General features: G+C 45.5%; 1 protein-coding gene across 1 annotated transcript in view; it reads left to right on the plus strand.

The window, feature by feature from the left end:
• The first annotated feature begins 863 nt into the window (after positions 1 to 863).
• Positions 864 to 13067, plus strand: part of ITGBL1 (integrin subunit beta like 1) — a 154514-nt gene continuing 142310 nt past the window's right edge. Inside the window, exons 1-2 of the mRNA XM_054215465.1 lie at positions 864 to 1009; positions 2243 to 2454. Coding sequence (XP_054071440.1) covers positions 888 to 1009; positions 2243 to 2454 — 334 coding nt within the window. The 5' untranslated portion in view covers positions 864 to 887. The remainder of the gene's footprint in view (positions 1010 to 2242; positions 2455 to 13067) is intronic.

Raw genomic sequence — 13067 nt, forward strand, 5'->3', positions numbered from 1 at the left:
GTCCGCTCCTCACCGCAGGTGCGACCCCTCTACGCTGTTCTGTTTCTGACCCTCCAACGGGGCAAATAATGAAGTGAGCTGGCCTTGGCTGTTATAGCAATAAGTATAAGCAGGAGCCTCTCTGCATACTATTCCTTGGCATAATTATAAATAATTGAGTCTTATCTCTCTGAGAGCGAACAGTGTCTCTACAATATGCTGTTAATTTCAGAGAGTTCAGTTAGTTAGAAGAGGCTTAGCTAAAAAGTAAAATTACTGAACAGAAAATTGGCTCGGTTTTACCTCGAACCAGGACATAACTCATAGTATTTTTTAATTTGCAGTCCCGCTGGCTGGTGTAGGTTGGCAGCCGGCGGTGTCGCAGAGTGCTGTGGTGTGAGCAGGTGACCCTGGGGAAAGGAGGGGAGGGAGGGAGGGACGTGGGGTGGGAGGTGGGAGGGAGGTTCTCCAGATTCCCGGCAGGGATGCTGCAGCTGGGGGGCACTGGTCCTGTCTCCTCAGCCGTGCGCGTTTCCCCCACCATGATACACATCTTATCCCCAAACAGCCATCCATCAAAGGACGGGGGGATACACATACCTCAAATATTTACGGTGCCTGCGCTTTGAGAGTGAGACGGTTCGTTCACATCTGCGAACGGGCCACTTTTAAAACATCAAAATAAACCATCTGGCTGCACGACTGTTTCTAATTACTTCCCTGCCTAGACTGTAAACTCTGGGGTTTGGCACCGGCCTCCCTCCCAGCGTGCTGCCCAAATCCCGCTCCCAGGCAGCTAATCAGAGCCACAGGGGGAGCAGCCCTGGAGCTGGGCTGGTCCAGCTTGCAGCTCTCCGCACGCCTGGCCCGTCTGTCCAGCCGTCCCGTCCGCCCAGAGCGCGCTCCAGATGCGGCGTAGCCCGGTTCGTACCATGTACGCGCAGGGGCTGCCGGGGCTGGTGGTGCTGCTGCTGGTCACCTCACTGCCAGCTGGTCACCCCGCGCCGCCGGCCGGCCCCCCGGCCCTGCGGTAAGTGCGGCTCTGAAGCCTCCCCCCCGGGGTGGTTGTGACTGATTTATGAGGTGTCGGGAGCGCGGAGGCTGGGGTTGCGCAGGGAGCGGTGGAGCAGTTTGCGAGCTCTTCTTCTGCCTGCTTAAAAGTGACACCGAGGGAAGCACTCCGGGTTGCTGGTTGGTGGCATGCCAACTGCGGGGGGTCATTTGCTGTGGTGTATTTCACGCCTGAGAGGCAGGCTTTTAAAGCAGGGAAAGGGAAAGAGCTGGGTAGTGATGACATCCAAATCTCTAAATTTGGTAGGCGCCTAACCTAGGTAGGTGCCTAACCACAAACCCCAGTGTGCTCCTGCTCTTCGGCGCAGCGAGGCAGACTGCCCTTGTTTCTTCCTCTCCAGCAGGGCCAGCACTCGCCTGCTCTTAGAGTCAGCAGCTCCAGAGCCTCCAAAATCTTGTGTCTGAGAAGCACAGGTACTGGTCACCTGAATCCTCAGTATTCCCTAGCCTTGCAAACAGTTATTTTTGGCTTGGCCGGTCCTTTGTTCTCTTTTCCTACAATGCAGCTCCTGATGAAGCAACGTGTGGTTTTCCCTCTGTATGTCCTGAAAGTCCTGATCTCTGTGCGCTGCAGCACATGGTGCAATTGCATGGCAGAGCTGCAAATCTGCAGATCTAGCATCCGGATTCTGCTGACTTTACTAAAAACCACAGCCATAAACTACACTATTGCATGGAAAGCAGTGGTTACTTTGGTTTCCTTTTCTGATGAAAGCATGGATCCTATATATCTGACAACCAGAAGGATTACTTCGGCAAGTGTATTTTATTAGAATGAACCATGGGCTTGCTTTTTGGTATCATATATTCCTGTTATGCTACCTAGATGTTTGGATGTATATGTCTTTTCTACACCTTTTGGAAAAATTCAATTCAAAATGTTTCATGATAGATAATCAAACTATACATGTATAGTATGTGTATATACCAGATACACATAATGAAAAAGAAGATGCGCCTAATGCAGTTAACAAGGTAAGTAAAATACAGTATAAGCATTCCCACAGGTAGGAATGAGATTTCTGATGAAAGAGAAGAAAACTGGGTGATTTTACAGCAGTGGCATTAGAAACAATATCCTGGGGATCGGCTGAAGCCATGGCAGAGGGTAGTTTCCCATGTGAAACTCATCGTCTTTGATCTGCAGCCCCTGGCTTTGACCGTGGCTTGTTCTGTTTGCTGTCCTCCACAGGAGCGGTTTGGGTAGTTCTTCTTCGTGCCGGCTGTCCCAGACCGAATCGGAGCTCAGGTGCCGTGTCCCAGGGGGGAAGCTGTGCAGTGACAGGGGCAGATGCGAGTGTGGAGTCTGCATTTGCCAAGTGACCGAGTCCGGCAAATACTATGGTCCTCTCTGTGAGTGCCACGACTGGGTGTGCGAGACCTACGACGGGAAGATCTGCGCAGGTAAGGAAGCCACTGTGGTGACAAGAGCTTAGAAAATTCAGAGTATATATTATAACGAGAAACATGTTGGGAACACAGCACGCTGATGTAGTAGAGACAGGGTTATGTATGTGTCCCTGAACCATCATTCTAACCAGGATTGTGGGCACATCCAAGAATTTCACCAGATTAAAATGTGCAAGTCAAAGGCACCATCTCTGCCATAAAAAAGCTGTGCCCAGAACGAGCTTCATCTGCAGCAGGGGCAAAAGCAGGAGCTGCGTTGAGTTGGAGGCTCTGCAAACTGTGTTTTCAATCTAATACAGGACACAATATTGCTTGCGTTTTTCATATAATATTGCTGCATTTGAACTGCTTGCCTAGTGATAGGCATATGATATCTACCAAGGCTTTAAACTATCTCTGAACAATCAATTTTCTCCTATAATTTTTTTTTTTTCTTCTCTTACTATGAGAAAGATGGTTTGCTGTAACAGGTCCCACACTGAGGATGTATAAATATGAAAACTCTGTTTTTCTCTAAGTAATGATAACGCTTTCCAAATAGAGACGCGTAACAACGTAATTGTATTGTGGTTTCAGAGATTTCCCCACTGACACTGTATTCTTTAATGTCAGATGAAATTACATACATTTCTGGGACAGAATTTAGTCCCTGCCAGTTGTTGGAACATGCCGCTTGGTTTGCATCTAAACATTATCACTCTTTCATCTTTCCAGCTGTCTTTACTTAAGTTTCTGGGCTATTTCAGTCAGATTTTGGACTTTTTCTTTTTTTTTTTTTAAGCAGCTTAGAATAGGATTTTAGAAAAAAGCAGGGCGAAGAAATGCCATCACATTCCTAAGGGGATTCAGCCTGGAGCTTGATGAAAGAGGCCAGAAGGGTACTTCATTTCTAGTATCCCTGTTTCAACAGCTTTACCAGATTCACACAAACGTGTCATCTTTTCAGGCCAAAAACTGCAATTAGGTCAATGGGAATTAGGTCAATGGGAATGCTACAGGAATTCTCCTAGTAAGAGGACAATACAAATGCATTCCAGCAGTGGGTTTGGCAAATTTTCTAGGAAAAAAGAGCAATTTATTTTAGCAACAATGTAGCTAAGAATAAGAGGTCCAATAATAACACGAAAAGACCAAGGATGGGATTATGAGAAAAAGTATTTGTATTTGGCACTTATGACTTTAAAATTTTGTGGAGAAAGTGATTTATAGACTCTGTAGTTAGCAGTATTAAGTCCAGTTACCTTAAGAAATATCGGGGTCCGCCGATCATTTCAGTGCTTTGCTGACCCAAACGTGAATTTTCTGATTGGTGGTGGGATTTCAGTATGCTTACTGTTCTTGCTGGGGTGATTGTATATAGTGAAATGGAAAGCTCCTTCAATTTTAATATTCTGCTACAAACTCCACTATTATGTTCCTGTTAATGTCACGAGCAGTGGCTGCAAGTTTTGTCACTGCTTTGGTCGAAAGGGGTGCTGACAGGATAAACAAACCCAAGAGACTGCTAACAATATTTAGCTTTTGTGTAGCACTTCATGCAGCAGTTCAAACATGCGACTGTTAAGTGATTAAACATTTTTTAAAAAACAATTTTTTGTAGTTGTCACCTTTTGTAGCTGGAGTATTGAAGCCGTGTTACCACTGAGATGTCAAATAATTTAAGTTCAGTCTTCTGGAAAAAAAAAAATAGTGAAAAATCAGCACAAAGACATAGAATCATAGGGCTGGAATGGACCTCTGGAGATCATCTAGTCCAACCCCCCTGCCAGAGCAGGGTGGGCATAGGGAGGGAAACAGCTGTGAAGGGCCCAGAAGTTTTGCTTGTTTGCTTTGTTTTTTTGACAATGCTGCTGAAAGTCCAGCTGACTTTGTTGGAGTCCTGGGCTGCCCAGCACTGCAGGAGAGTGGCCCTGCGTAGCCCTTCAGGACTGGGACATGGGGTCTGGATCCAGGCAGTGGAACTCCTCCTCTCAGGCTGTGCTTGCTGCCCTCTTCATTTTTCCCCCACGTTTTTAGTCACATATCTTTAAGTTGTGTCTATTACGGGAGGAGGGGAGCGTAGAGAAGATGGTCAGATCTAGTATAACTGGCGGGAGGCTGGTCCTTATGTTGTATGAATAACATCCACCCCCCCAACCGTTCAACAAACCACATCTTCTGATGTTTCTTAACATTACGCCACCAAGCTGATTTCCCATGTATGACGTTACCTCCCTATCTTTGCATTTTTAAGCACATTTTTTGACGCAATGACGAAATTGTTTTTGCTCTAGGTGGATAGCCAAAATGTCTTACTGCAGTTCTGTTCGTGTTTCCTGCTTTGTTTTTCTTTTCCCTATTTTTATTTTGATTTTTGCTGTCGTATTTCATTGCGGGTCTCTCCTGATGAGTACAACAACAATAACTGCTGACTGGTACCACATGCGGAACTTCTAGACACTAATTGAATATTCCTCTAGAGAGCCGTGGTATTTGAGGTTAATGCTGTTTCAAATAAGCTTCTTTTCAAGCTGCCAGTGTGATGCCTCTTTCAAGTGACTGATGTCTAATCACCAGCGATGTTCATATTCAGAGTTGGACAGGCAGAGTTTGAGTCAGGAGTGCCAAAGAGAACTGTTTGCCTGCCAATCAGTTCAGACATACCTTTGCTTCCCTCTCCTGTCCCAAGCTGAACAAAACACTTAGTTGCTCAATATGCAGCTCGTTATCTTCAAGGCACTTTCTGGATCAGATCCACCTTCTGGATCAGCCATTGGACACGCATATTCTGAAGCGGGAAGGCCTGAAGATAGAGAAAATGTCCATCTGTTTATGATTTGCTTTTTCTTATCACCTTCTATAAGCAATGGGAAAGAGATTATGCCATGAGTAGTGAAGAAGAGCAGAAGCAAATGGCTCTGTCCTTTTACTCTCCCTTGAGACCTCTCTGCTGTATTTCCCTTCCATGATGTTTCCAGGTGCTTTAGAGGGAATTCTGATCATTTTTTTGCCTTTTATCCCACTGAGATTGATAAAAGAATAGGTGATCTCTCATGGCATCAGAAACAATGAAGAGAGAAATGAAGTGCTGTAGTCTGAGTCACTGAGTCTCCTGTCCCCGTCGGTGGCCTTTTTGTCTGCCTGTCATATCATAGAGCATAGAGGAAAGACGAATAGAGTCCCAATACTGTCATTCTCTTTGCAATGTTGGTGACATCTTTATTTTGTCATTTGCTGCTGGTCTTCAAGGAGATGAGCTAAGAGGAGGAAGACTGAATCAAACACCGAATCAAAATCCCAAAGGATTTATTCTTCATTCAGAGCAGACAATATATTTGTTGCTATTTATTTGCAAATAGTAGTTCTGATTTCAGACAGTTTCATATTGCCTCAGGCTTTCTTAGCACAAGTGGACCCTGTGTTGTGTGTAAAGGAAAGTGGAATGCGGCACTAATTCCTATCACATCACTGCTTGATTCCTATTTTTCTGTGGTTTTCCAGCATAGAGGGCGATCAATTTTAGTGATTTTTTTTTAATTAATTTTTTTTACTGTGCCTATGATTAATGAAGATGGAAAAAGTAAACTAAGCGTAGACTTCCATGGCCAGCTGGTGTGGGAACACTCTAGATGTTCCTCCAGAACAAGGCATGGAAATTGCCAGCTGGGACATGAGACGGTATGATTGCACTGCTCATTGCTGGTCAGACTAAGGGGTGGATACAATGCGGTGACAGTATAGAGGGTGACATATGAAGAAGGTTCCTCTTTGTTCAGAACTATATTAATTGTCTTTGGTTTTCCATAGTTACCCAGATTTTATAAACAATTTTTCTTCCAAACTGAAATACCTTTTACACCTGCTGGATAATAGTGGCACTGCGTGCTTTACCACTGCCATAAGCAGTTGCTGGGGAATTTTTGTTGCCACTGTTCAGACCAGCGAAAGATTTTTCTGTTTCTTTCTCCAAAGCTGTACTTGCTGTAAGTGCTGTACCTATTTTAAGGCTAGCTCAGCAATGTAATGGCAGTGTTAGTCGTAGGTTTTCACAGCCAGAAGTGTTATCATAGTTATGTGAAGGACAGGAAGATATCAGTGCCATTATTTTCCACTCTGTACAGCTTTAAACTATGCAGAGAGCACAAGTGAAAAAATAAATTGACAAGGAGTGGATGTGGAAATCCAAGATAAATCCGAATTAAAGTATTGATGTAATACGTAGTTATGCATCCATGTGAGTTTATTGGATACGTGGCCCTATATATCAGTTGGAGAGAGTTGGGAAGTTGAGAATGGAATTCGGAGAACATTTTGAGTTGAGGACTGCTCTTTGCACAAAAGCTGAATAATGCTTTCAGGCAGAGCTGTCTTAGTTGAGTTGGAAATGCTCTAACAACTGCACCTTTGTATTCGTACTGAAGGGAGGTCTGATGCACTGACTTTTCATTGAGAAGCATTTCTTGCTAAAAGTGTGAAGAAAAGCCAGTCTGGTGACCTGCATTGATTGCCATTTGATCCAAAGTGAAATTCAAAGCCCCGGATTTTGAGAACAGGTGTAAGCCTCTTCTCTGTCAGAGGCCACATTTGTGAAGATTCAGCTGTGGCACATGTGGTCACTGGAGACACAGCCTCCTAAAAAGACCAAGTTAAAAATAGGGCAGGAGGCTACTGATGAAAATGGGGGTTGCAGTTCTTTTCTGACCTGGTTTGCTTTAGTCTGGATTTCAGAACTTGGCTTAAGTGACACTTCCTCCTGGAACAGGGGTTTGCAGGTGTGATAATAGCATATATATTCATCTCAAAGTGGGTCCTCCAGATTCAGGTAGAAGTGAAACGGTGACCGCAGAGACCTCATTGCGGGCTCGCTGCCTTGCTCAGTGCACGAGGCCCCGGCACACTTACAAAGCACAAGCTAAAGCCCATATTATTCTCAGCTTTGTGCTGTTGGTACCTGATGGAGGTAAACTCAAGCAGCCTTTGAGACATCTACAGTTGCTGTTGTTCCAAATGCAGCCTGTATGTTCATAGCAGCAGTGAGCTTGGCACAAGGAGGAAGCTCAGAGGAAGGCACTGCGAGGGGGACTGCTGGAATGGAAGCATTTTAAAAGTATCTTGTTAAACAATTTGTAGCTAAATGCCTATCCCTCATTTTGAGCACCTTTATCTGCAGATGCTACTCTTGGAAAATACGTGCTAGTTTATAAACTAAAAGTGAGTGCACTGGGCATGTGGAAGGAGAGGCTTTTTGCAGCACCTCACAGAGCTGGAATGCAGCCCCTCAGGCCATCACCAACAGCAAGGCAGGGGAGGGAGCAGCATCTCCTTCACCTTTTGCCCTTCTTTAGACTAGGGTGACAAGCTTATCTGTTGCAGAGAAAAAAAGCAAGGCTTTGACACGGTAAATAAGCGTTCTGAATTTTTATGCTATTCATAGTCTTAATATGAACTGAAGTCTTTTTTTATTTATTTGAAAGCATACCCTCTATGACAAAATGACTTTCACAGACTGAGTCCTTTTATAAACGTTTGTGTTTCATTATCATTAATATGGAAAAGATATGGATCACAGAAAATAGATGGTGTACTTAATGTTACAGAAGAGTGTATTAATGGCCTTACCTGCTTCATCAGTGAATGGGTTTCAGTAAGTGTTCTTATGACAGCCTTTGTCAGACAAACTGACTGGCTTGGTAAGATTTTCTAGGCTTATTTAAAGTTTTTTTGTCGATAGATGGTCCTCTAAAGGGCTTCAAACCATCCATCACTTCTGCCACTGGATTTTAGATCTTTCATTGTAGGTGTTCCCAGGTAGTTTGTCCTGACAAAGAGCATGTCACTAATTTTAAAAGTTGCTGTGAGCTTTTTTTAGGAAGAGAGAACATACTGCTAGGGCTGTACCAGGAAAAAGGGCAATTTGGGCTTAAAAAGGACTGGTGCTTGACTTCCATGCAAAGAAACACCCCAAAGTATATATGTGGTACTGGAATTTATCAGTGTTTTAACTGGAGTATGTGTTGGTGGAGGGAGGCCATGTTATTTGGCCTCCTGTACCACAGTTGTATTGCTGGAGTCAAATTTCCTTTGGAGCTGGAAAGACTATGAAGAAGGCAGCAAAGGTGAAGGAGCTGGAATTTGAGTTTTTTTCTTTGAGTTTTTTCTTTGATTTCTTTGAAGTTTTTTACTTTTCCCTAGAAAGAGAGGATTGTTTTGGCCCAAACCACATGCAAGCCCTTCTCATAGCAGTAATTCTAGATTGGAAAGACACAGATCCAGACCTAGCGAGGTACGTTTTCCTCCACTCCTCTGTTCCAAGTCTGAGTATGTAATGAAAAAATGTTCTCCTTTTAAACAATATTTTGAAAGGGTATTTAAAAGTTTCCTTTCCTAGTGATGGAGCGAGTCTTTATTTGCAGATAGGGGTTTGTGAGTTGGTACATAGGGAGTGGGCTGGAACACCAACTCAAGCAGTTTACATGATCGATTCTCATATGAAGAGGAATAAAGATTCAAGAGAGTTTAATTGTAGTTGCACCTGTCCCCTTTCTTGAAAGAGTAATTACATTCCTAACGCTCCTAAGACCTGGTTCGCCCTTCTGCCTGTCCATCTGAGTAACAGCAGTGATATCTTCTAGGGCATTTTCTTGCTGGTGGCTTAAAGAGTGGCAGTCAGAGTCTTTGGAGGCATATTTGCTGCATTTTATGGGGAAGGTGACTGGGAGTGCCAACTCTGACACTAGCAGGGGTGAACTAACTAATAACTTTGCGATTTGGAAAACATTACAGCCCAATGCTATTGCCTTGGCAGCATCATGTGGCACGCTCCAGATGTTGTATCTGGGGCAGCTGCTCACAGCATTGTGTTCCTGGGGGCGATGCTGGGGATGGGGAGAGATGCGAGGGGCTGCAGGGGAATCCTCCTGTGCCTCGAGCAGACCGCCACAGTCCACCTTCCTCAGTCATGCTTTTTCCAGTCCTCTGCTCCCAGCAGCTCCAGTTCGGTCTTTTAAACCAGGTTGGTGTCATTCATTTTAAATACTGGGGATGTTAGCTTTCATGTTCTACAGTTAGAGGTTACTGAGTGAAAAAATAGCTCTTTTTAAGTATTTTTCCTGTTTTGCATGGATTTTCCTATTTAATTAAAAGGATGTATTAAGGTTATTTAAATCTTGAAGTTGCATGGTTGAAAGTTAAGAGATGTTAAATCATAGAATAGAATCATAGAATCATTTAGGTTGGAAAAGACCCTTGGGATCATCGAGTCCAACCATCAACCCCACTCTACAAAGTTCGCCCCTACACCATATCCCCTAACACCACATCTAAACGACTCTTAAACACATCCAGGGATGGTGACTCCACCACCTCCCTGGGCAGCCTATTCCATTGTCTAACCACTCTTTCTGTGAAAATTTTTTTCCTGATGTCCAGCCTAAACCTACCCCGTTGCGGCTTGAACCCATTCCCTCTTGTTCTATTGCTAATTACCTGTGAGAAGAGACCAGCACCAACTTCTCTACAATGGCCTTTCAAGTAGTTGTAGAGAGCGATGAGGTCTCCCCTCAGCCTCCTCTTCCTCAAACTAAACAGTCCCAGCTCCTTCAATCGCTCCTCATAAGATTTATTCTCCAGGCCCTTCACCAGCTTCATTGCCCTCCTCTGCACTCGCTCCAGCACCTCGATATCTCTCTCGTATTGAGGTGCCCAGAACTGGACACAATACTCAAGGTGTGGCCTCACCAGTGCTGAGTACAGGGGGACAATCACCTCCCTCCTTCTGCTGGTCACACTATTTCTAATACAAGCCAGGATGCCATTGGCCCTCTTGGCCACCTGGGCACACTGCTGGCTCATGTTCAGCCGCTTGCCAATTAGAACCCCCAGGTCCTTTTCTTCCAGGCAGCTCTCCAGCCACACTTCCCCAAGCCTGTAGCGATGCATGGGGTTGTTGTGTCCCAAGTGCAGGAGCCGGCACTTGGCCTTGTTGAAGCACATTCCATTAGCATTGGCCCATCGATCCAATCTATCCAAGTCTCTCTGTAGAGCCTCCCTATCCTCATGTAGATCAACATTCCCGCTTAGCATCATGTCATCTGCAAACTTGCTGATGATACACTCTATGTCCTTATCAAGGTCATCAATAAAGATGTTAAACAGAAATGGTCCCAACACCGAGCCCTGAGGAACACCACTTGTGACCGGCCGCCAGCTGGATTTAACTCCATGGACCACCACTCTTTGCGACAGCCCGTCCAGCCAGTGCTTGATCCAGCAGATCATATGCTCATCCAGGCCATGAGCAGCCAGTTTTTCCATGAGAATTCTATGGGGGACAGTGTCAAATGCTTTTCGAAAGCCTAGGTAGACAATGTCCACAGCCTTTCCCTCATCCAATAATTGGGTCATCTTGTCATAGAAGGAGATCAGGTTCATCAGGCAGGACCTGCCTTTCCTAAACCCATGCTGACTAGGCCTGATCCCCTGCTTGTCCATTATATGACTTGTAATGGCACTCCAGATGATCTGCTCCATGACCTTCCCTGCTACTGAGGTCAGACTGACAGGTCTATAGTTTCCCAGATCCTCCTTTCTGCCTTTTTTGTAGACGGGTGCTACATTTGCTACCCTCCAGTCCATTGGGACCTCCCCAGTTAGCCATGACTTCAGGTAGATAATGGAAAGTGGCTTGGCGAGCACATCTGCCAACTCTTTCAGCCCTCTTGGATGTAACCCATCCGGTCCCATAGACTTGTGCGCATCCAAGCGGTGTAGCAGGTCACTGATCACTTCCTCTTTAATTGTGATGACCTCATCCAGCTTCCCCTCCCTGTCTCCCAGCTCATGAGGCTGGGTGCCCAGGGAACAGCTCGTTCCACTACTAAAGACTGAGGCAAAGTAGACATTGAGCACCTCAGCCTTTTCCTCATCCTTTGTGACTATGTTTCCCTCTGCATACAATAAGGGAGGCAGATTTTCCCTAACCCTCCTTTTATTGTTAATGAATTTATAGAAACATTTTTTGTTATCCTTAACAGCTGTAGCTAGGTTGAGCTCTAGCTGCGCTCTGGCTTTCCTAAATTTCCCCCTGCATAGCTTCACTATATCCTTATAGTCTTCATGAGAGACCTGCCCCCTCTTCCAGAGGTCATAGACTCTCCTTTTGTTCTTCAGGTCCAGCCAAAGGTCCCTATTTAGCCAGGCTGGTCTCCTTCCCCGCCTACTTGTTTTTCGGCACACAGGGACAGCCTCCTCCTGTGCCTTTAAGAGTTCTCTCTTGAAGTATGTCCAGCCTTCCTGGGCTCCTATATCCTTCAGGGCAGCCTCCCAAGGGACTTTGTCCAGCAGTCTTCTGAACAGGTCGAAGTTTGCCCTCCGGAAGTCTAAGGTGGCAGCTTTACTAACCCCTCTCCTTGTTTCTCCAAGAATCAGAAATACGATCATCTCATGATCACTGTGTCCCAGATGGCCACCAGCCTTTACTTTCCCCACAAGTTCTTCCCTGTTCACAAGTAGCAGATCCAGGAGGGCACCTTCACTCGTCGGCTCACTTACCAGCTGTGTGAGGAAGTTATCTTCCACACATTCCAGGAACCTCCTGGATTGTTCCCTCTCTGCTGTGTTGTATTCCCAGCAGATATCCAGGAGGTTAAAGTCCCCCACAAGAACAACGGCAAGTGACCATGAGATTTCCCCCAGCTGCTTATAGAAAGCTTCATCTGCCTCACTGCTTTGGTTGGGAGGTCTATAGCAGACTCCCACAGCGATATCAGCTTTATCACCCCTTAACCTAATCCAAACACTCTCCACCCCATCATCAGTATACTTGATTTCTGAGCTCTCATAGCATTCTCTAACATACAGGGCCACTCCACCGCCTCTCCTTTCCTGTCTGTCCCTCCTGAAGAGCTCGTAGCCATTGATTGTGGCACTCCAGTAGTGTGAGGCATCCCACCACGTTTCTGTGATAGCCACTATGTCATAGTTTTCCTGGTGCATCATGGCTTCAAGCTCCCCCTGTTTGTTGCGCATACTGCGTGCATTGGTACAGATGCACTTCAGATGTGCTAACGATTCCAGCACCTTTTTGTGAGTGTGGGCCCCATTTCCCACCAGACCCCTCTCAGGTGCTACCATGATTTCTAAATGTCTGTCCCTTCTTTCAAATGAAATGGCAGCGTGAGAGTCATTGCTAGCCCACCATCCTTCAAGCCCTGGCATGCCTCCTTTGGATTTATTCCTGACAGGCCCAGTTATCTCCCCTTCCCCCCTCATATCTAGTTTAAAGCCCTGTCAGTGAGCCTTGCTAACTCCTGCCCCAAAATTCTTTTCCCCTTCTGGGACACGTGCATCCCACCTGCCACCAGCAGGTCAGGTGACTCATACAGCAGCCTGTGATCAAAAAAACCCAAAGCCCTGCCGATAACACCAGTCCCGGAGACACGAGTTGATCTGATGCCTCTTCCTGTTAATTTCCTCGTTCATGATTGCCACTGAAGGGATAGAGGAGAATACAACTTGTGTTCCTGACCCCTTAAGCTGTCACCCCAAGGCTCTAAAATCTCTTTTAATCGATTTTGGCCTCCTTCTACCCACTTCATTACTACCCACCTGAAATACCAAAAGGAGGTAAT

This window comes from Rissa tridactyla, chromosome 1 (assembly GCF_028500815.1).
Source record: "Rissa tridactyla isolate bRisTri1 chromosome 1, bRisTri1.patW.cur.20221130, whole genome shotgun sequence".
Taxonomy (NCBI): Eukaryota; Metazoa; Chordata; class Aves; order Charadriiformes; family Laridae; genus Rissa; species Rissa tridactyla.